Source organism: Triticum aestivum, chromosome 7A, assembly GCF_018294505.1.
Source record: "Triticum aestivum cultivar Chinese Spring chromosome 7A, IWGSC CS RefSeq v2.1, whole genome shotgun sequence".
In the NCBI taxonomy this organism is placed as follows: Eukaryota; Viridiplantae; Streptophyta; class Magnoliopsida; order Poales; family Poaceae; genus Triticum; species Triticum aestivum.
Genome location: NC_057812.1, coordinates 305,462,057 through 305,484,967, shown reverse-complemented (window position 1 = coordinate 305,484,967; position 22,911 = coordinate 305,462,057). Strand labels below are relative to the sequence as shown.

General features: G+C 52.6%; 1 protein-coding gene across 1 annotated transcript; it reads right to left on the bottom strand.

Annotated features, from left to right (window-relative positions):
* Nucleotides 1–941: 941 nt before the first annotated feature.
* On the bottom strand, nt 942–21,050 carry LOC123153746 (protein HESO1). Its single transcript, XM_044572715.1, has 10 exons — nt 20,814–21,050; nt 20,404–20,435; nt 19,608–19,793; nt 18,711–18,890; nt 15,754–15,938; nt 15,545–15,640; nt 15,309–15,354; nt 15,075–15,181; nt 2,120–2,221; nt 942–2,033 (listed from the first exon to the last, which is right to left on the bottom strand). The coding sequence occupies exons 1-10, from the start codon at nt 20,885–20,887 to the stop codon at nt 1,353–1,355; spliced, it is 1,689 nt and encodes a 562-aa protein (XP_044428650.1). The 5' UTR covers nt 20,888–21,050; the 3' UTR covers nt 942–1,352.
* Between the last annotated feature and the right edge of the window lie 1,861 nt (nt 21,051–22,911).

Sequence of the window (22,911 nt, the reverse complement as noted above, 5' to 3'; positions counted from 1 at the left end):
TGCGCCGCGTTTCTACCACGCCGGAACATTCCGGATGGGTGTTCTTCAAGGGCAGAAAAGATGGGGTGTGTGCTTCTTTTGATTCGGTTGTGCTCCCGGATTCGACGCATTTTTGGTAGCTCGCATTGCTTATACTCAAATTTGTGTGTACGATGGATGCAAGTTTTGGTATTGGGAAGTAGAATATATCGATCTATTTTATTTTCTTTCTGCGGGAAGAATATATCGATCTATTGTTATCATGAAATTTGCTAGATGTCCGTGCACTCGTTGCTAGAATAGAGGCTAGAGATAAGATGCGAAGCAACGTCTACGTATTTGGAGTCCAAGAAGATAGAAGTGCGCAAGCTCGAGAAGTCACGGATCAACAATGAAGACATACCAAGATATTAATCCAACTAGTGAAAGCAGTTATGGAAGTTGGATATCTTTTAATTGTAGTTCTTGTTTTCTTTAATCTTGCTCTTCTAGCGAAGAATTGGTAAATGTACCCAATGTATCCAAATGTCGTTGATAAAATGAAAAAATAAATGTGTTTTAATGGCCAAAAAAGGTATACATACGGGCACCAAGCCGACCTTGACGGATCGGATGCGTGTGTTAGACGGACACATTTTGGTTGTCCTGCTCAAACAGACAAAATCCAGACAAAATGAACGTGTCTTTGGGATGATGGGTTCCAGTTGGCCTAACCCAAGTTTCGTCGTCTTCGTCAGGACTGAACCCCGGCCTATAAATTACGGTGGGCCGCCGGATCATACATACAATGGGCGGAATGGACTTGTTCTCAAGAGAAAACAAGGCGGAATGGACTTGTTGATAACCAACAAGCTACCTAGCCGCAATTTGCACGCAGATTCCACCAGTATTGTCCTCTCAGATGGCCGATCGACCAACACTAAATTAGTTAATGATGTAACTGCATTAGACAATAATAAGGATGATGACAGCAGAGAACCAATCAAGCTGATACAGCTGCATTACAACAGTTGCTTCATACGAACTGATAGGCTCACTCATTCATTACAAAACAGACATGGGCAAACAGTTAGCAGCAGCTACTCTAGTTTGCCCTTTGCTGCAGTGCTATCTACCTGGCCATCTCAAATCTTCACCCAGGCTCCTAACCAAAAATATTTCAAGCTGAGCAATTACCAAGGCTAGAATAAACTTACAATCTGCTCACCGCAGACCAACATAGAAAAGCTTTCGGTTTCCCTTTCGCCGTCAATTTGGACAAAACAACAACTTGTTACATGAATGCTAATGCACATTTCATTCTACAACACATCAACACCACAATTCCCCACCAATTAGCTGGCTACACCGCCCCCTTCAAGCTGCTGCACCTGTCATACCCTCCTGTAATTCGGATTGATTCCGTAAGGTAACCAGCTATTGTCATCATACAGGACCTCATGTGCCCCGTTGAAACCATGGGGGTGAAACGACCTATTAATCGCTGGCTGGTGGACTGGCAAAGGAACAAACATATGCCGGGCTTGCTGCTGCAGTTGAATCCCAGGATCCGTCGAGTAGATGAAACTACCATGAGGTTGTCCTATCATATGAGGACCTGGATGAAAGTGTGCTTGTGGCAACCCGTAGGAAAGCTGAGGAATCGGAAGCTGAGATGGATGCACAATCTGATTAAATGGTTGGGTAGAACCTACTTGATGCACATGAGGCATAAATACAGTGGGAGTTGGTAAAATAGAATCAATCCTGTTAGCAGCGCGGCCGCGTTGTGCAGCGTGCTTCACTTTCTTTTGCTGCTTCTCACTGTTTGCAGGGTCATGTCGCAACTCCCTCTTCCTCTTGCTCTTAACATGTTTTGGACTGGGGTGACTGACTGGCACATCCTGATTTAACGCCCCAAAAATGAGGATCTTCAGTGTCGGTGCATCAATTTTACCCCTAAAGAAATCAGTCAATTTGGAAACAGTATCCTTTAGGCATTCACAGATGTTCTGCATCTCCACCTTCCCTACTGATCTGGCAAAATTCTGAGATCGGTCCAAGAAGTCTTCCACCTGCAAAAATGAACGTATCAAATCAAATAAACAATGCTCTGCAGGATTTATTGAGAAGTCACAATCCGAATTCACACAAAACTTACACTCAAGTTACCAATTCCTCTGTTCCAGGTCTTTGAGATCCAGAATCCATCAAAATTGCTGGCACAAAGCCCTTGCTCCCATAAATCCTTTACTGCTAGTAGCTGCACAAGAGAAGACGAGTATATCTGAGCATGTTGACCATTGAAAAGTCAAGATGAGGCCACGATGAAACTAGGATGCCAGCTATGTGGCATGAATGAACAATTGCATTTATTTTATTTTATTTGTGCAAGGTGCCCATACATAGTCACATGCACATAGCCAGAAAAAAGGAGCTAAAAACAGTTGTGCGTTGAACTAGGACAAGCTATACACTGCACGATGGAATCAGGTGGTTTAATCATGTTCTCTGAGGAAACAGGGTCACTATATTGAATAATCAGGTAACTTGATCACTATTGTCGGGTGGTTGGTGCGACATATGCCAATGGATGGCTTATCATTGTGGGAGCCAATAAAACATCGCCGGTGCCTGGAAACGGGATAAGGCGAAGACATGAACGCCGGCGAATCTTACCCAGGTTCAGGGCTCTCCGTGGAGATAACACCCCTAATGCTGTTCTGCGGGTCTCCGCATGATCACTAGCTCGACGGGTAGCTACAGGATGCTCCTTGAGCTGTTCGGTGAAAGGATGAAGGAGGGCAAGGCCAGCCCGCTCCTCTTCTCCTTGTGGTGTCTAAAACTATCGAAAGAGAGATCTCCTCCTGCATGGGAGCCCTGGGGGGTTTATATACGCCTACCCCCCAGGGGTACAATGGTAATCCGACTGGGCGTGGGCCCTAGCCGTCGGTGTCTATGCCCACCGGCTTCTTCGCCGACTGGTGGGGCCCGCCGGCTGCCGGTCCTCTGGTCGACAGGCCGGCCCCACCGCTCGGGGGCTCTGTCGGGGGCTGGTTACTGTGGCCCCGCCCTCAGTGGCGAGGGCTTCGTCTTGGCAAGCATGGCTACAGTGCCGCCGCCGGGCGGCTTGTCACTGTAGCCTTACCTCGTCTTATCTCCTTAATGGGGCGCCTCCGTCGAGGCAGTGGACTGGCCGGCTACTGGGAATCGGCCGTACCCCAGGCCGACTGGGGGTGGCCCGGCCGCCTTCGGGTGTCTCCATGACGGATGGGACCCGCCGCCCACGGGTCATACTGACGGCTCGCCGTGGGTGACATCATGGTCAATATGGCAACAGTGCCACGCCGAACGGGTGAGGGCCGCCCGTACGGCGTACTGTGGCCAGGCGTGCTCCGGGATTCGAGAGTGGCAGGTTTCGCTATAGCCACGCCCCGTCTCATCGCCGTTATGTGGGTGCAGATTTTGAGGGCACGATCTGGGCCGCCTGCTGAGGGGGGCCGGCTTCTTGGAGTCGGCCTTCTTGTGGCCGGCTTCGTGGAGCCGGCCCTCTCGGGGCTTTCTTCTTGGAGAGTTTTAGGCCTAGGCCGCCTTCGCACAGCCGGCCTGAGGGGCAGTCGGCTGGGGGAAGGCGGCCCCACGTCTTGGAAGCTTGAAGGCTCGATCGGCCTATAATTTTTCTGAAGTGCCAGGGGAAGCCGGCTAGGCTACCCATGGTCATTTACTCCGTCAGTAGTCCCCGAAGCTGGTTGGGCTCCGAGGCAGAAAAAGGAGTCGAGAAGCTCAAACAGCTTCATGTCTTGAGGAGCCAGAGCCGGCTTTGATTAGGTGCGCCGTCTTCTGGAGGGCGTCGAAGTTCGTGGGCGGGAACCAAGCGGCGCGCGAGTTAGGCTGCGGGCTGACCGCCCGCCGCCCGTGCGCCACATGGCACCCAGTGGCTGGACGGGCCTGCCAGCCCACGCGCGCGACGGGACGCCGTCGCAGTCCGGAGCCCGCCACTACCGGGCCACGGCCCACGCTCGGATCTTCTGCGGCCCGGGCGGACCGCGCACCTCCGTGCGGCGGTTGCCACACGCCGTGGAAGCGCAACAAGCGCAGGACATGGGGGGAGTGGGCGCAGTTAATCCCACGTTCCCCCACGCCTCGCCTCCTCGGCTTCGTCGTACGAGGCTTATAAGTAGGGGGGAGGAGGGGGAGCGGCAAACGCTCGCACGCTCGCCCTCGCCCCGCCCCTTCCGTTTCTTCTTCTCTGTCGCCACAACTCCCCGCCGCCGCCCGGCTCTTCCGCCAACCTCCTTGACTCGCCGTTGCTTTGCCGCGGCAGGGTCACGTGTCTCTCCGTCGCCGCGCCATTCTCATGGCGCTGTCGAGCTCCTGGGACGGCTCCAATGTCCACGACGACCATGTCGACTTTCTCCGCCAGACGCAGTGGCTGCCGGGCGCGGACTACGTGCGGGTCCGTCTCACGCCGGAGAGGGAGATCTCGCCGGCACCGAAAGAGGACGAGCGGGTAATCTTCCGCTCGCATTGCCTGCGCGACTTTGGCCTGCCGGCGAGCGGGTTCTTCCGCTCCTTCCTCGAATTCTATCATCTCCAGCCGCATCACCTCACTCCCAACGCGGTGATGTTGCTGTCGGCCTTCGTCACCCTGTGCGAGGGTTTTCTTGGCGTCCTCCCCACCCTTGAACTGTGGGGAGAATTCTTCCAGTGCAAGCTTGGCACTGTTGTTGCGGGCGTGCCCGCCCCATGCGGCGCTTTCATCGTCGTGCGGAGGACGGGCGACAACAACCCGTTTCCGTCCATCCCGCTATCCAGTCGGTGAAGCTCTGGCAGAAGTCTTACTTCTACGTGAAGAATATCGCTCCACAAGGCGACTTCGTCAACCTGCCGGCTTACGTAGCCGGCCCGCTGGCTGGGAGGCAGCCTTCATGGTCCTTCTGGTCCAGGTCGTTGTCTCCGGGCGGAGCCGCCTCCGTTGCCCGGCTCCGCGTGATGATCCAGTCGGAGGGTCTGTCCGGGGCCGACCTGGTGGCCGCCTTCGTGGAGCGCCGGGTGCTTCCGCTCCAGGGCCGACCTCACATGATCGGCCAGATGAGCGGCCGCTTCGACCCATGCCGGCTAAGCACCAAGGAGATGCAAAACGCCGAGGTGTCTTATATGGTGAATTATATTTCCAACTGCAAGCTCACCGAGGAGTGGTAGTATGGCAAGGATCCATACTCTCGCGCCAATCCTCCGCCTATGGTAAGCTTCTCTTCTTCTTTTTCTTTGCTTGTTGCCGAGTTCATGGTGGCCGACTCCTGACCAGCCGGCTTTTCTTTAGCACAACCCCGCGCTTCCGCCGGCAACCGGGGCAGCGGGGGTGGAACGCCAGTTCCTCCCTGACCGCACGATGGATGACGTTGACGACCCGGACCTGGGGGCGGCCGCCATGGAAGAAGACGTCGCAGGGGAGGGCGGCGAGGCAGGCGGCTCTGGGCTCGGGGCCTCCTTCGAGGATTGGCCGGATGATGCCGAGGCCGAAGTTGTTCCACGCCGTCAGCCGGCACCCGATCACCAAAGTGCGGGCCCATCCGCCACGCCGGCTCTCCATGGCGGCGCGCAGAAACGCCGGGCCGCGTCGACCTACTTCGGCAGTCGGCCGAAGAAGCCCAAGAGTACCGCGACGGCGACCAAGCGGGACGAGGCGGCCGCGAAGGCAGCCCGCTTCCGCAAGGTGGTGAAGCAGCCGCAGGCGGTCTCAGCGTAAGTGTCGCTGTTCTCATGCCTTTCTTTTTTCTTCTTCTTCGGTTGATGTTTTTCCAAACCCTTTTTCTCAATTTATCAAACAGGGCCCCTCTTTCCCTTGGGCGGGTCCCGGCCGCCTCCATAGTCGGAGCCATGGGAGGGTCTTCAAGCTCCCGTCGGGTGGATCCCCGCGCCGACCTCCTAGAGGCGACGGAGCGGAACGCGCGAGAAGTGCGGGAGGAGTGGGAGGCGGAGGAGCGGAGGGCGGCTCGAGAGGCGAAGCATAAGTCGGCGGAGGCGCGAGCCGTCGCGGCCGCCAAGGCCCAGGCGGAGGCCGCAGACGCGGAGAGGGAGGCAGAGGCCCAGCAGAACCAGCCTCCGCAGTTCGTCATTCCCCTCCGCGCCGCGGCTCCCGACACCCCTGTGCCCCCGTTGGAGGAGGCCGTCCGCGGCCAGCCGAAGATGGAGAGGGAGGTGGCGCCATCGCCGCCGACTGGAGCGGACCGAGGAAGCCGGCCTGAAGTGCCGCCCGTGCAGCCGGCTGGAGGCGAGCCGGTCGTTGGAGGGGATCTTGTGATCTCGTCACCGCCTTGCCGCCGCGCGGGGAAGGCGACTTCAGCGCCGGATGCGCAGAAAACCATGGACGTCGGCTCGTCGGCCCAGGACCTAGAAGCGGCCAGCGATAGCTCGTCCGGGTGGACGCCGGGCGGCGGGACAGCCGTGCTGAATGTGGCGGCGCAGGACGTCCGGAACCGGCTTCAGGCCCAAGCCACCGCGCTGAAGCAGTACACCCAGGAGTTTCTCACGACATGATCGGTTATTCGGGTGAGTCCTCCTGCTCTTTGTCGATTGCTTTTGATTTCTTCCGTGGGGGCGCGTCAGCGCACCCACTGGGTGTAGTCCCCGAGTTCCGAGCCGGCTGCTGAGCAGGCGGCTTGGAACTTCTTGGAAAGCTTGATTGCCGTCCTGTTCTTACTTGCGTCCCTTGTCTTATCTGCAGGAGTACCATAACCTCCGCGCGGCCGCTTTCAACTCCCAGGCCCAGGAGTTGAATCAGAAGGCCACTGATCTGACCGAGAGCCGGAGTAAGCGCTTCGTTTTTCTTTTAAGTGGGGGCGCGTCAGCGCACCCACTGGGTGTAGTCCCCGAGATTCGGGCCGACTACCGAGTAGTCGGGTCGGATCTTTTCCTGACGACTTCTTTCTTCATATTTGCAGGGGCCAATGCTGACTTGAGGAGCCAGCTAAGCGGAGCCCAGTCCTCCCTTCGCGCCAAGGAAGACGAGTGCGCCGCCCTGGCCCAAGAGCGTGATCGCCTGGCCAAGAAGCTGGCCGACCAGGAGGAGAGCCACAAGGCGGCCCTGAAGGCGGCACAGGATAGCGAGGCCGCCCTCAAAGCCGAATATGAGACCGAGGCGGCAAACTGGGCCGAGACGAGGCAGGCGCTGAGCCAAGGCTATAGCCGGGTGGAAGACTTGATTGACGGTAGGCCGCCTTCTTCTTTGCTTCCTTGCCTGCCTCCTACTGTCTGATCCATTTTTTGACTTTGTGCCACTGCTTTCCTCTTTGTGCAGATTACTTTCCCGGCTACTCTGCCGCCGCCACCCAAGCCATCGAGGCCTACCGCGACGCGCGACGGCAGGCGGGGGCCGAGATCGCGCCGGGTGCCAGCCGGTCACTAGAGGAGCAGCTTCTGGGGCTTCAAGCCCGCCTGCAGCCGGCCCACCGCATTCTCCGCCGTCTTCAGCGCGCCGGGGCGCAAGTGCTGGCCGCCCTCTGGCCTGGTGAGGTGATTCCGCGCACCCCAAGTCGGACTGCCGACTGGCTGGAGGTCGCAGTCGGCCGCTTCAAGGCTTGGAAGGCGTCAGCGGCCCGATCCGGCGCTGGGCGGGCACTGGAGTTCGTCCGAGCCGGAATCATCTCTCTTGCGTGCCTTCGACTTCTGCGCGTCGATTAGGTAGTAGGAGTCGTTGCCTAAAGCTCTGCTACTGATGAAGGGGCCCTCCCAAGGGGCCGAGAGCTTGTGCTGGCCGGCTGTTCGCTAGGTCCAGCCGGATGCCGTGTGTTGCGCAGAAACATGTCAGTGCTCCCTTTGCAAAATTCGTGCCGTTGTCGGTGATGATGCTATGCGGCACGCCATACCGGGTTGTAATATCTGCGATGAAAGTAACGGCAGTCGGCCCATTCAGCTTCTTGGTCGGCTTTGCCTCAATCCACTTGGTAAATTTGTCCACAGCGACGAGCAAATGTGTCATGCCGCCGCGTGCCGTCTTGAACGGGCCCACCATATCCAGCCCCCAGACGGCAAAGGGCGAGGTGAGGGGGATGGTCTTGAGTGCAGAAGCCGGCAGGTGTTGTTTGGAGCTGAAAACTTGGCACCCTTTGCAGTGTTTGACTAGTTCCTTGGCGTCTTCCAAAGCAGTCAGCCAGAAAAATCCATGGCGAAAAGCTTTGGCGACGAGTGATCTTAAGGCTGCGTGGTGGCCGCATTCGCCTTGGTGGATGTCCCTGAGGATTGCTATGCCCTTCTCTGGTTCGACGCAGCGCTGGAAGACTCCAGTGACGCTGCGCCTAACAAGCTCTCGGCTGACGATTGTGTAAGCTCCGGCTCGGCGTTGAACCTGTCTTGTCGAGATCTCGTCGGTTGGCAGCTCTCTGTTTACTAAGAAATTGAGAATGGGCTGGGCCTATGATGGAGCTGTGACTTCTTCTATTGTCAGGACTGCCACTGTGATAGGGGCGGGTGGGCTGGGTGGTGAAGAGTTGGAGTCGGAGTCGACCACCGCCTGTTGTGTTGATGCAGTCCCCGGGCCGGCTGCAGTAGCCCCCGGGCCGAGTTCCGAATTCCCCGGGCCGGGTGCGACTATGGCAGTCCCCGGGCCGCCTGTTGGAGTCCCCGCGCCGCCTGCTTGGTTTCCCAAGTCGGATCCGACTGCGTCGGGGTCAGGCGGCACGAAGATGGAATCAGATTCTGGAGACGGCTTGATAGACGGCTTGAGAAGGCGGTGGAGAGAAACGCCGGCTGCTCTAGCTTGCCGGGTGGATCCTACTCGTGCCAAGGCGTCTGCTTGCATGTTGTCGGCACGTGGTACATGAAGGAACTCACATCCTTCAAAGTATCCACTGATTTGCTGGACGAGGAAACGATAGCTCGCCATGTTCGCGTCCTTGGCGTCCCAGTCGCCAGATGACTGTTGGACCACCAAATCCGAGTCGCCATAGCACAGGATCCGGCGGATGCCGAGCTCTTTGGCCAGCCGGAGCCCGTGTATGAGCACCTCGTACTCGGCCACATTGTTGGAGGCGGTAAAATGAATTTGTAATGTATACTTGAGCTTATCGCTCTTGGGAGAGGTGAGGACGATGCCGGCTCCCAAGCCGGTGTGCATCTTGGACCCATCGAAGTGCATCCTCCAGTGAGTGGAGTCGAGGGCCGGTGGCAGGTATTGGGTTTCGGTCCAATCGACGAGGAAGTCGGCCAGTGCCTGGGACTTAATAGCGGTGCGGGGCTGGTAGAAGATCGCGTAGGGGCCCAGCTCAATAGCCCATTTGGCCACCCGGCCGGATGCATCCCGGCTGCCTATGATCTCGGCGAGCGGGGCAGTACACACGACCGTGATGGGGTGCTCTTGAAAATAGGGCTTGAGCTTCTTGGCAGCGATGTACACACCGTAGCACATCTTCTGGTAGTGTGGGTAGTTCTGCTTCGAGGTGGATAAGACTTCGCTTAAATAATACACCGGCCTCTGGACCGGCTGAGCCCGGCCTTCTTCTGGGCGCTGGACTACGATAACTGTGCTGACCACCCGGCTAGTAGCGGCAATGTAAAGGAGCATGGGCTCTTTTTTAGTCGGTGCCGCCAAGACAGGCGGCGTGGTCAGCATCTTCTTTAGCTCGTGGAAGGCTTGGTCCGCCTGGTCGTTCCACTCGAAATGAGTGGACTTCTTCATGAGTCGGTAGAGGGGGAGGGCTTTCTCTTCGAGCTGGCTGATGAAGCGGTTCAGGGAAGCCAAGCATCCGGTGAACTTCTGGACATCCCGCAGCTTGGTGGGAATCTCCATTCTCTCTATGGCCTTGATCTTCATCGGATTGCACTCGATGCCGCGTTTGGAGACCAGGAAGCCTAGGAGCTGGCCGGCTGGTACTCCGAACACGCATTTCTCGGGGTTGAGCTTGATTTGAAATCGGCGCAAGTTTTCAAATGTCTCTCTGAGGTCTTCCAGCAAGGTGTCGCGCTTCTCCGTCTTCACCACAATATCATCTACATAGACATGGGCATTTCTGCCGAGTTGCTTGAGGAGGCACTTCTGCATGCAACGCTGAAAGGTGGCACCGGCATTTCTCAAGCCGAATGTCATAGTTAGGTAGCAGAAGGCTCCGAAGGGTGTGATGAAGGCGGTCTTCAAGCGGTCAGCTGGATCCAACTTTATCTGGTGGTAGCCTGAGTAAGCATCCAAGAAGCTCAACAGCTCGCATCCGGCTGTGGAGTCTATCACTTGGTCAATCCTTGGCATGGCGAAAGGATCTTTGGGGCAAGCCTTGTTGAGGCTAGTGTAGTCTATACACATGCGCCACTTGTTATTTTTCTTCAGCACGAGGACCGGGTTGGCGAGCCACTCTGGGAAGAAAACTTCCATAATGAAGCCGACTGCCAAAAGTCGGGCTATTTCTTCCCCTACAATCCTTCTCTTCTCTTCCGATAGTCGGCGGAGGGGTTGTTTCACTGGTTTTGCACCTTCTCGGACGTGTAGCTTGTGCTCGGCGAATTCCTTCGGCACACCCGGCATGTCCTTGGGGGACCTTGCGAAAATGTCCCGATTCTCACGGAGGAAATCGGCGAGCTCGCCTTCCTATTTGCTGTCCAGGTTTGCCCCGATGGTGGCAAACCTTTCTGGGTGATCCCGGTCCAGAGGTACCCTCTTTGTTTCTTTGGCCGGCTGAAAAGAACCTTGGGCATCACACTTCTTGGGGTCGGGGGACAGGGTCGGCTGCTTGCCGGCCATGGCCACGACTCGGTCCAGTATCTTCTTCTCCTCAGCAATTACAAGGGACTCGGCCAGCCGGCTGCTGGCAGCCGCACACTCAGAGGATTTCTTGTAGTCTCCAGCTATGGTGATGATGCCCTTGGAACTTGGTATCTTCATCTTGAGGTAGGCATAATGGGGTACAGCCATGAACTTGGCCAGGGCAGGTCGGCCAAGCAACGCGTGGTAAGGGCTCTCTAGATCCACCACTTCAAACCACACCGCCTCTCGGCGAAAATGATCCTTGTCCCCAAAGAGGACGTCTATCTTGATCTTACCGATTGGGGAGCAGGACAGGCCGGGAACAATGCCATGAAACACGGTCCGACTGGGCATGAGCTGCTTCGTCTTGATGCTTAGCTTGTCCATGGTGTCACGGTATAATATGTTGATACTGCTCCCACCATCTATCAGCACGCGGGAGAAACGGGCGGCTCGCCTTTCTGTAGCGAGGGTGGCATCCAGAACCAATGCGTAAGAGCCGGGAGACGGCATCACCTCTGGGTGATCTGTCCGGCTCCAGCTAATAGGCCTTTCTAACCAGTGCATGAACTCTGGGTTGTTGGTGGCGACTGCGTTGACTTCTTGGTGTTGTCGGCGCCGGCTACGCCGATCTTCTGGCTGGCTCGTAAAGAAGACGTAGGCGGCATGCTCATCGGGGTACTCGTCTTGAACTGCCCCGACCGCTGGTCGAGCAGCCGGCTGCGGAGGAGCCGGAGGCGGCTAACCAGCAGGCGGAGGTGGCGCCATCCCCTCACCTTTGGAGATCCGTGTGAGCCAGTGGCATTTTCGGGTTGTGTGGTTTGAAGGCTTTGCGCCGCTGTGAAACTTGCAGGGGGCATCAAGTGCTTGCTCGTAGGAGAAAGCCGGCCTGCCGCCCTTCTGCTTCGTGGGTGCGGGCCGCCCTTCGGGTTGTTCGTCTTCGACTGTGGCCACCTGTCGACTGGTGGAAGGCGGCAGGGGAGCTTTGCGCTTGTGGTCGTTCTGGTACGAGCGTCGACTGGACTCTCCAACCGGCGTCTTGGGGCTTGGAGCGAGCACCTTCCCGGAGGCGTCTACTCGAAGCTCGGTCTTCATTGAGGAATCGGCCGTGGCATATTTATCAGCTATGATCAGCAGCTCGTCAAGTGTAGTCGGCTCGTCGCAGAGGAGTCGGTGCTTGAGGAGGATGCCTTCTCGGCACCCGGCGGTGAAGTACTCTATAGCTTGAACCTTGTGCACTCCCTCGCAGGAATTGCGGAGCTCGGCCCAACGCGTGAGATAGTCGCGAGTCGATTCGTTGGGCCCTTGGACACACAAGGAGAGCTGTCGGGGCTTGGGAGCCAGCCCGCTTGTAGGTGCTGGTGAAGTTTCGGATGAAGGCTTCAGTGAAGTCTAGCCAGTTGTTGACGCTGTGAGGCTTGAGGCTGTTGAGCCAGGTGCGCGTCGTGCCTTGGAGCATGAGGGGCACATATTTTACGGCAACACGCCTGTTGCCGTTCGCGATGCTAACCGCGGTGGAGTAGTCGATCAACCAATCTTCCGGCTTCACGGAGCCGTTGTACTTGGGCGTGTCTCTTGGGAGCGAGGACCCTTTGAGGAAGGGCTCGTCGCGGATGCGGGGGGCGAAGCAAGGCAGGCCGACATCATCTTCTTCTTCCAGGGTCAGGGATCGCGCAAGGCGGTCGATCCAGTGGCGGGCATCATTCTCGCCGACTCCTTCGCGGCGACCCAGCCGGCCGCTGAGAGTCGGATGCGTGACAGGCGGCGGGGTAGGGTATCTCTCCCCACGAGGCGGAGGAGGGGGGTTGCCCCGCCACTCCACGGCTCGAGGGCGGCCCTCTGCGTCACGCTCGATGGAGATTCGAGTCCGGCTGCGGCTGGCAGCTGGCTCCTTTTTTTTCTTGCGCGGGTGTTGCCCGCGGTCGGTGTTCGGGACGTCGCGCCGTGCTCTCGGCGCGGGGAGGACTCTCGGCGTGGACGCCGGCTTCATGCCGCTCCATGGCTGCGTCGATAAGTTGCTGGATGCGTCTGGTCATGTAGGGGAGCTCATCAGGCCCCAGCCCATTCAATTCGTCTGCGGCCGCCTGGGCGGCGCGTAGGTTCTCGAGAGGCGTGGCATAGACTGGGCGGTCTGCTCCCAGCATATCGGCGATAGCCGCGCCGTGTTTCTTGATGATGCCGACGCGGCTCGGCCCGTCGGGAGGCGGCGTGCCGAAGGCGGCACGGTCGACCTCGCGCTGGTGAGCCTCGGTGAGGCGTCTCATGGTGGATAGCTTCTGGCCCTCCGCAACGAGGGCGAGGCGGCGCGCCTCCAATGTCTTGGCGTCCGCGTCGGCCGGGACGGGGGCGGACAAGTCGTGCAGCGCCGTCTGCAGGGCGTCGTGGGCGTTTTTGCCTGAGGCGGCGCCGTGGCTGATGACCAGTACCTCGGTGATGGCACTGTCGCTGCTGTCGGCTTGAGGAAGAGGGTCGTTGATGATTACCACGTTGGTGGGGAAGGCGTCAAGGGATGTTGTGTCGAAGTCGACAAGCATCGGGTCGGTGGAGCCAACCGACTCCAAGTCCGCGGCAAGCTCGCCGGAGACGTGGAGTTGGTCGAGGAGGCTGACGAGGTGACTCTTGGGACAGTCTGTGCCCGCGTCGGATGCGGGCTCATCGGAGATGCGAGCCTCGCCAAGAAGATCGGCGAGGCAGCTCGCCGCGCAGGCGTCGGCGACGTCTTGCAGCGCGTCGGGGCAAGCGCCATCGGGCGAGCCGGGCTGGCTACGCACGTTGGGAAGGAAGAGGGTTCCCGTCCAGAGCAGGTCTCTGGACGACGGTGCAACTGGCCCCACGGTGGGCGCCAAATGTCGGGTGGTTGGTGCGACATATGCCGATGGATGGCTTATCATTGTGGGAGCCAATAAAACACCGCCGGTGCCTGGAAACGGGATAAGGCGAAGACATGCACGCCGGCGAATCTTACCCAGCTTCAGGGCTCTCCATGGAGATAACACCCCTAATGCTGCTCTGCGGGGTCTCCGCATGATCACTAGCTCGACGGGTAGCTACAGGATGCTCCTTGAGCTGTTCGGTGAAAGGATGAAGGAGGGCAAGGCCAGCCCGCTCCTCTTCTCCTTGTGTCTAAAACTATCGAAAGAGAGATCTCCTGCATAGGAGCCCTGGGGGGTTTATATACGCCTACCCCCAGGGGTACAATGGTAATCCGACTGGGCGCGGGCCCTAGCCGTCGGTGTCTATGCCCACCGGCTTCTTCGCCGACTGGTAGGGCCCGCCGACTGGTGGGCCCCGCCGGTTGCCGGTCCTCTGGTCGACAGGCCAGCCCCACCGCTCGGGGGCTCTGTCGGGGGCTGGTTACTGTGGCCCCGCCCTCAGTGGCGAGGGCTTCGTCTTGGCAAGCATGGCTACAGTGCCGCCGCCGGGCGGCTTGTCACTGTAGCCTTACCTCGTCTTATCTCCTTAATGGGGCGTCTCCGTCGAGGGAGTGGACTGGCCGGCTACTGCGAATCGGCCATACCCCAGGCCGACTGGGGGTGGCCCGGCCGCCTTCGGGTGTCTCCATGACGGATGGGACCCGCCACCCACGTGTCGTACTGACGGCTCGCCGTGGGTGACATCATGGTCAATATGGCAACAGTGCCGCGCCGAACGGGTGAGGGCCGCCTGTACGGCGTACTGTGGCCAGGCGTTCTCCGGGATTCGAGGGTGACAGGTTTCGTTGTAGCCACGCCCCGTCTCATCGCCGTTATGTGGGTGCAGATTTTAAGGGCACGATCTGGGCCGCCTGCTGAGGGGGACCGGCTTCTTGGAGTCAGCCTTCTTGCGGCCGGCTTCGTGGAGCCGGCCCTCTCGGGGCTTTCTTCTTGGAGAGTTTTAGGCCTAGGCCCCCTTCGCACAGCCGGCCTGAGGGGCAGTCGGCTGGGGAAGGCGGCCCCACGTCTTGGAAGCTTGAAGGCTCGATCGGCCTATAATTTTTCTGAAGTGCCAGGGGGAGCCGGCTAGGCTACCCATGGTCATTTACTCCCTCAACTATATTGAATAATCAGGTTACTTGATCACTATATTTCACAGGAAAATGTTCTGAATGGCAAATGACAACAATGTCATAGCTCAACTAAACAATGTCATCCCATTACCGCCCGCAAAAAAATATATATGTCATCCCATTCCAGCAGGGTCAGGTAAGTTTAGAGGCTGAACATGTGCTGAAGTTAAGATCAAGTGGAGATGTTTGCTGCAGGAGGCTAAGGCTACATTAACTGGAAGTATAATAGGAACATTGTCAAAAATACATTCATCGACAAAAAAACATGGGTGCACCAAATTGTGCTTTTGCACCTGATATCTTCCTATCAAAAATTGAAGTAAACTATAAAGAACTCACTTTACTCATTAGTGATACAAAAAGTTCAGCAACGGATTCTTTATTAGTGCTCCCAAATCCCTTGAATAGCACAACGTTTCTCTGGACACTTGCAAAGTCTGCACCATCTATAAATGGGTATAAAATATCTTACTGTTAGTTTTTAATCAGTAATCAGATGATAAAAGTATGACAACAGCAAATGTAGTTGCAAAGAGCCAAAAAGAATGACATGTACATCAATAGAGGAGGTACCTTTCAGTAAGCCGGAAAATGCAGGTAATATTGGAGGATGCCGGGTCTGCACTCCATATTTACAATTCATAAGTGCACTCATTTATTTTTTGTTCAAAAAGAAAAATAATTAAGCATCAAGTCTCAGCCTGGGCCCCTCTAATGTAAAATTCTATACAACAGCTAAGCTATATCCAATGTACTCCAATCGTGAAGTTTGAACAGAAAATCAAATAAAGGTAACAATCTCACTTTACCTGTAAATGGAAAGCAACTAAGGAGATAATTGCCATCGAGCTCATCGTTCGATCTTTGGGACAATTAACATCATGTGTCTTAGCCCAGAACTTTATCTGCAGAATAAACAGAAAATAATTGTCATATCTTTTAGATAGATAACTTCAAGGGGAGTATAATGCTAGTTATACTTTCCAAAAATAAACATCAAGACAGATGATTGAAATACCAGATAACAAAGTATCTGAAATCTTTCATCAATTGAAGAAACAAGTTTAAATATCATCGATCTTGACATGCCATCTTTGTTTTCGACTGAAATATCACATTCAACCCCGGTTCCCTTATCAGTAACCTTCAGTACAGGAACTATAGCACTTAAAACAGGTAAAACCCCATAACAACGACCACGGCCTGAAATTGACAATACAAGAAAGATAAGAAGTAAGGAAGACATCGGCAGTAGCAACAAAAGGCTTCTACTAAGCAGTTGGTTATATGCCCAACACGAAATGGACTACACAGTTTGCGGACATCTATCCAAGCAATGCTGATGCTATTAAATTGTAAATGACAGGCAGCCTTGCCTCGAATGAAACTTGTTCAATATAGCCAATTATAATTCTTCCAATTTTACATGTTTGGTACATGTCATATCTTGCAGTTTATACAAAGAGACAACACAAGAAATGGATAAAAATTTAAATCTTTGTTTTTTTACAAAAACTGGACATTATAAAATAACTAACACATATGCCCGTGCATTGCAATGGTAGAAAAAAATGATGTATACTTATATTTAGTGAGACATGTATATGTAAACACAACGCCTTATGCCACACTAAGAAGAAAATGGTAGTTGCAACGGGAGAAAAAAATGGTGTATACTTATATTTAGTGAGACACATATGTGCAAACACAACGCCTTATGCCACACTACGAAGAAAACGGTAGTTGCGTAGTCCACCAAAACGGCCACCAACGCCACACAACAACCAGACGGTGCCGCTCGGTGGCAAGGAGGCTCACCTACCGAGGTTTATCAACCACTCATTATTCGTGGAATAGCGCCGACAGCAAAAATAAGATGCAATCCATTATAGAGGCTATATCTATATAAATATTTAACACATACTACCTCCGTCCGGAAATACTTGTCGCTCAACGGATGTATCTAGACGTGTTAGATACATCCGTTTGAGCGACAAGTATTTCCAGACGGGGGAGTATGATATAACCTAAGATGTAATGCACTGGGGAGCACTCTTAGGTCTACTCGAATTTAGTGATAATTGTATGTGAAAGCACAATGCCAAAGGGACCCTGAATACAACCCTCAAGCTGTTTAATTAGAGCCAACATCATCATGCACGTGCATCGTTCTCCTTTAATTATGCCGTTTAATTAGTTAGCCCATATCAGCCTAGTCACTGATACGAAGCAATGTGATCCTTTAATTATGCATGTCTCCTGTTTATTTAGCACACAACCAGCACACATCATGCACGTGCATTGTGCTCATTTAATTGCATGTCTCATAGAATTCCGTTTAATTAGCCCACAAGCGCCGATGCATGACTGATTTATAGGTTCTCAGCATGACTCGTCGCCTCGAATGCACATGGCAAGCCACATCCTATCCATCATCACAAGGTTGTGACTCTCGTTCACGGTGGCCGCTATGATTGACGCTGCTGGTTGTAACGCCTCATTATCTTTATCTCTCACCCATTGGCCCATGCAAAGCCCGTCGTCCTCGTATTGCAGCGACTGCTTGTTGATGATTACGAATTAAGACGTATATAAATTGGTAGTAAAGGATGCAAGGAAGCGAGGTGGTATTATTTAATAAGCAAAAGAACCATTACTTGTACACATAGTACGGGGTAGCTCAGTTGGATGTACCCTTTGGGCTCCATGAGAGGTTGGGAGTTCGATCCCTCCCACCCACGCCAATTTTTTTTTGACTGGGCCAGCCGCCACCTCACGCAAGAAAACAGGACACCTCACGTGAGAGGATCGGGAGAACAACCCACGAAACGTTTTTTCACTTACAATGAACGTGGCCCAATAACGGCACTGATCAGTTTATATAAAAATCAAAAATAATAACATGGGTGAACGGATCGAAAATTCAGAGAAACGCACCTTGCTTTATTAGTAGATATAGAGGTATAGATATAGATAGATAAATTATGACCCCAGGTATTGGTGGAACTAGATGATACCCCGCACATTGTTGGCGAAATTATTTGCTATATATTTGATCAAGTTGGACCAATATTTGATTATTGTATACATTTAAGATAGTTATGGAATATAATTAGTGTAATAGTATTCACATGTATGGGTGCATGTTGTGGTGGATCATTCCTCATGGATGTTAGCATGTTGAGGTGGCCTTTTTTGCATGCATGGTTGGATGTTGAGGTGGCATAGTTGCATCTTGAGATAAATAGAAGAAATGGGGATCACTCTCTCAGGTATATAGGATTCTATATAGAAAAAAATGCACCTCAAATTAGCAAAACTGTAGGCTTACTGCATATAACGATTTCGCATTTAGAACATTTTGGCTATCAACGGGATGAATCCAGATTAACATTCTGCAGGGCTAAATATGAAACTCGCGTAGACACCAAACTAAGGTTGACAATAATATGCATTGCATGATACAGTTCTGAACTTTTCCTTCAAAAAGATTTTGGCATGCACCTAATAGTGTTTATGTGTCGGTGTTTTCAGCAAATGTTATATTGCAGTGCCATAACGCATCATAAAACTGTTGCCTACACATGTCGGTGCAAGCTAGGTAGAAGATGAGCACCATTTTATTGCATGAGCAGTTTCTCTTACGGTTACTTCTGTAGCTATGTACTTTTAGAAAAAATTATGGTAACCTCAAGATCTTCACACATAATGTATGCAATCGCTATGCCAGTCTACGTCCCTTCTTTAAATCTATCAGGTCCAATACATAATTTTGTAAATAAGATGGAATGACAATTTATGAATGCGTGTTTAATGAACTTAAATCTCCAATGAAAGATGAGTGGACATACAAATGCTAGGAGAGATATGAAGATAAGACAGTACTCCCTCCGTAAACTAATATAAGAGCGTTTAGATTACTATTTTAGTTATCTAAACACTCTTATATTAGTTTACAGAGGGAGTAGTAATTACTCTGATGCTTATGTAGGACTTTTGCGAACTTTCTAATAACAGAAATCTTGTCCTTGCGAGCAAATTGACCATCCATATCATTGCTAAAGTTGACAGAGAGATCAAGATCACTTTTAGTAGTAAATAGATCCATTGTGAATGACCCAAACGGTTCCACAACCGGAAAATCATCTTTTTTACCTGAAATGAAACATCAAACAAGAAATAGGTCACACCATCACGCAAATTTCATATATTCATATGGGAGACAAAACCTTTCTAGTAAAAATAATATCTGGATAGTGGTAGCCTGTTACATATAAAAATTTGGAGAACATGTACTGGATTAACTAATCAACTACCTCAAAGAAGAGGTTGACTCCGTTGGAATTTAATACACTTAAAAAATCAAAACCAAATACCACTAATCCAACAGGCACAAAAGATGTATGCTCAGATTTCAGAATGTACTTTTTCCCTCATGCTCTATAATGTACTCCCTAAATGCTCTTATATTTCTTTACAGAGTACAACAAAAGGACTCTTTATGTCCTACCAATATATTTCCTAGTACATCAACTCATCAAGGCATAAGCTTCCATAAATGAAGTACATGGTGAAATCTGCAGTTGTCACATATTCATCTTAGCTGGCAGGTATCTGAAATAGTGAGACACTGTTACTTAAGTATTTGCATCTTTGCTTGACTGCCAGTGAACTCACATACTTGAACATCTGCATGTGATCTATAAGATCACAGGTGTTCTAAAACCAGGCATAAATGTGATGATTTCAATCTGTATACATATCTATAAAATTTTACATGTTAACAACAATTAGGCATAATAATTGAAAATACAGAAAGTTCAATAGTATAATTTCTTGACCCAAATGGTAACAGACAGGAAAATCTCTTACCAAAAATATCTTTGGCAATTTTGTTGAAGACGTCTATCATAGTACGTCGTTGCTCATACTCAACTGGCTTTGGGCGCAACATCGCATATGTTTCTAGAAGTAGACCTTCTAGAGTTGGAAGCAGAGCAGGATCAATCAGGAATGCCTCTGATCCCAACTCGCAGGTTTCCGCATGCTTGCATAGAGCTGCACGTAATCCAAAATTGAAATCAGATGGTACCACACCTAATGTAAATGGCAACAGCAACTCATGCAGCTGAAGGCCCAATTGCAGGTCACAAGTATGCTAAAAGACATCACACCAACTATTTGGGAATTTCAAAGGTCTGTGAGGTTACATTTGTGCTTTAAACGGAAAGACGTTACATTTGTACACTTTTGGAAAGTCCACAGAAGCGACAAGGAAAATAACTTCGCCAAAGGTAAATAGAGAATTAAAATAAATGCGCTACTATGGCTCGTTAGATCCCACGAGATTTAATGAGCTACTTTAGTATACACTATTGGATCCAACACACAATTCAAAGGATATAGCATACGTCAGCCCGCACTTTACCATCCAGTAGAATTGGGGTTCATGACCGACCAACCGACTAACAGGACTTTCTAAAGTAGCAGAAGGAAGGTCCTTTCAAACTGCATCACAGTTGGTACAGCTCCATGTAATAATTCTACACGATGGATTACATGCCCACATTGCTCTCCACCGCGGTCTACTCCATAAATAGAAAATAAAGGATGAACACTGAATAGAATCTTCCGTTTGCTATGCTTCAGAGAGAAAGAGAGACGGTACCTTGGGTGTCCCATGAAATTGCCACGCTGGGCCTGCAGGATTCCAGATAAAAGGAAGTTCGCGTTACACATCACAGAACAGAAAATATCTTCATCACCAGCCTAGTACATATTCACATATGATACAGTAACACGTGGCAGCAATTTCTCAAGCGCAAGCACACATCTTTTTTTCAACTAATAACAGACTGTATCTAAAGTCCACCCAAAATCTGACTTAGAAGTTAATCAAACAAGTAAAAAAAAAAACTTTTTCGACCAAACAAGTAAAATCCTGCCCTCCTGTGGCTACAGTTTGGTCTCGGCTAGAATTTAATCTAACAAACGGAAACCTCATCAGAATTCAATCTAGAATATGAACGGCAATAAAACAGCTCTAAGCAAGGGGAGGAAGAGGGGGGCGAAGCTGACCGGGGAAGGTTGTCGGGGCGAGCTGAGGGCTCGGGTTCGGGCGCGGAAAGAGGCGTAACGGTCACCGACGCCATGGAGTGGGACGGAGAGAGCCGGCGGCCGGAAGCCGGCGGGATCGGCGAGGCTGGCGAGCCGGCCGGGTAAGGAGGTCACCGGTGGAAAGGTCAACAAAACCGCAAAGCCTACGAATAGCCAGCAAGTCGCTGACGGGTGGACCCCACGGCTCCGGTCACATAGGTTTTTTGTTTTGTTTTTGAGGATTCATAGGGTTTTTTTCTTGAGATGATTTTGAGGATTCATAGGGTTTTTTTCTTGAGATGATTTTGAGGATTCATAGGTGCACAGCCGAGTCCAACTCTACTCCCAAGTCCCCCTACACGAGATAATTAGTAAAAGTGTTCCGAGAGAGGGTCCACCACACGCAGAGCGCTAAGGCGGTTGGGGGTGATTGCCTAGCGGTCGCGTCTCAACGCTAGGGTTAGGGTTCTTTCGCTGGGGGTGGCTTGATTTCCGACGGCGGATAGGGCTGCGACGGCGCAACCTAGACGCTGGTTTGGCGGGCTTTTCTCTACCAGGGGCGGTGCTAATGGCGGAGAAGGCGGATGGTAGGGCAACTGTCGAAAAGGGGCAATCGGCGACCTCGAATCTGAAGCGGGCGGAGGCGAAAGTCTCGCCACCGAAGACGACGGGGCGGTCTGCTAGCGGGGGGTCTCCCACGCCCCCGGCGGAGTGCAAGACCCCGGATCCGGCAATGAGCCACTCTGCTAGGTTGGGTGGGATGGTTCTCTTGGATAAGGAAGCAGTTGGTCTCGTCTTCAAGGAGGCGGATCGATCTCAACCAAGGCCCTCTCGGTGGTCGGCAGTCGGTAAGGTGTGCTCTTCCAAGCCCATGAAGAAGGCTGCTTTAGAGAGAACTATGCCCCGAGCCTGGGGATTGCACAAGGAGGCCAAGTTTCGGGATATGGGCTCCAACCTATTTGTGGTTCATTTTGGAAGTGAAGGGGACTGGAAGCATGTTTTGAATAATGGGCCTTGGTAGTTTGATTTTGCTGTGCTGATCATGAAGGATTATGAAGGTAGCATCAGGCCGTCAGAGATGGTATTTGATAAGATCAATATCTGGGTCCGGGTGAAGGATTTGCCGTCGGACAAACGCACTGAGGATTTTGGTCGGGCGCTGGGCAACTGGCTTGGTTTTGTGGTTAAAGTGGATACTGACGGAGATGGCACTACTCGAGGACAACATCTTAGGGTTAGGGCAACAATCTCTGTGTTCGAGCCCTTGGTCCGTTGTTTTCATCTCAAGAGCTCAAAGGAAGACACGGAGGGGACATGGTATGATTTTCACTATGAGAAGATCCCACATTTGTGTTTTGAATGTGGGAGGCTGGTGCATGTGGATGGGGTCTGCGACCCACCAGTGAACTCCTTTGATCAATGGGGGGAGTGGCTTCGGGCCTCGCCTGGGAGAAACAATATTGGGAATGATGGCTCGGCGAGTGTTGCATCTAGCTCCAACAACAGCTTTGTCAACTCGCATGGAGAATCGGTGACTAGAGCTAGGTATGAGGTCCCGCGGATGAGAGATTTACCTACGAAGAGGAACCTCTCTGCTGACTTTGCTCATCCGGCTGCTCATCGCACTGGCGGGGGATATGAACAGGACAAGGAAAGGGATGTGGGCAATAGAAGAGGCAAGGGCTGGTATGAACATGCGAGGGGGGAAGACCTGCGAAGTGGGCTGGAACAGAAGAGAGAGAGAGAGAGAGAGAGAGAGAGAGAGAGAGAGAGAGATCTTCATGACATGTTAGTCCAGCAAAAGTCCCAAAGGTATGGGGGCGATGGCAGAGAGAATCTCGGAGATGGTAGAGGAAAGGGTCAACAGCTTGGTCATGGAGAGGATAGCTATTGGGGGAGACACCCAGACTATATGTATCAGGGAAAGGACAAGATGGGTGAACCCGCTATGCATGGGAGACTCGCTATGCATGAGAGGTGGGACATGCAAGGAGAGAAAGGACGCATGAAGGGTTACTGCACTAGAAGACCTAGATTGAATGGGGAATATCAATAGGGCAGTCCTTCTCATCTACGGAAG

Bases quoted from the DNA above. Each gene is read 5' to 3' on its own strand.
- LOC123153746 (XM_044572715.1), bottom strand. From the start codon at position 20,887: ATGGCGTCGGTGACCGTTACGCCTCTTTCCGCGCCCGAACCCGAGCCC. The intron at 15,641-15,753 runs GTATTTCAATCA...TTTATTCTGCAG, and splicing joins TTCAGATACTTTGTTATCTG to ATAAAGTTCTGGGCTAAGAC. The intron at 15,355-15,544 runs GTAAAGTGAGAT...TATGGAGTGCAG, and splicing joins TAGTTGCTTTCCATTTACAG to ACCCGGCATCCTCCAATATT.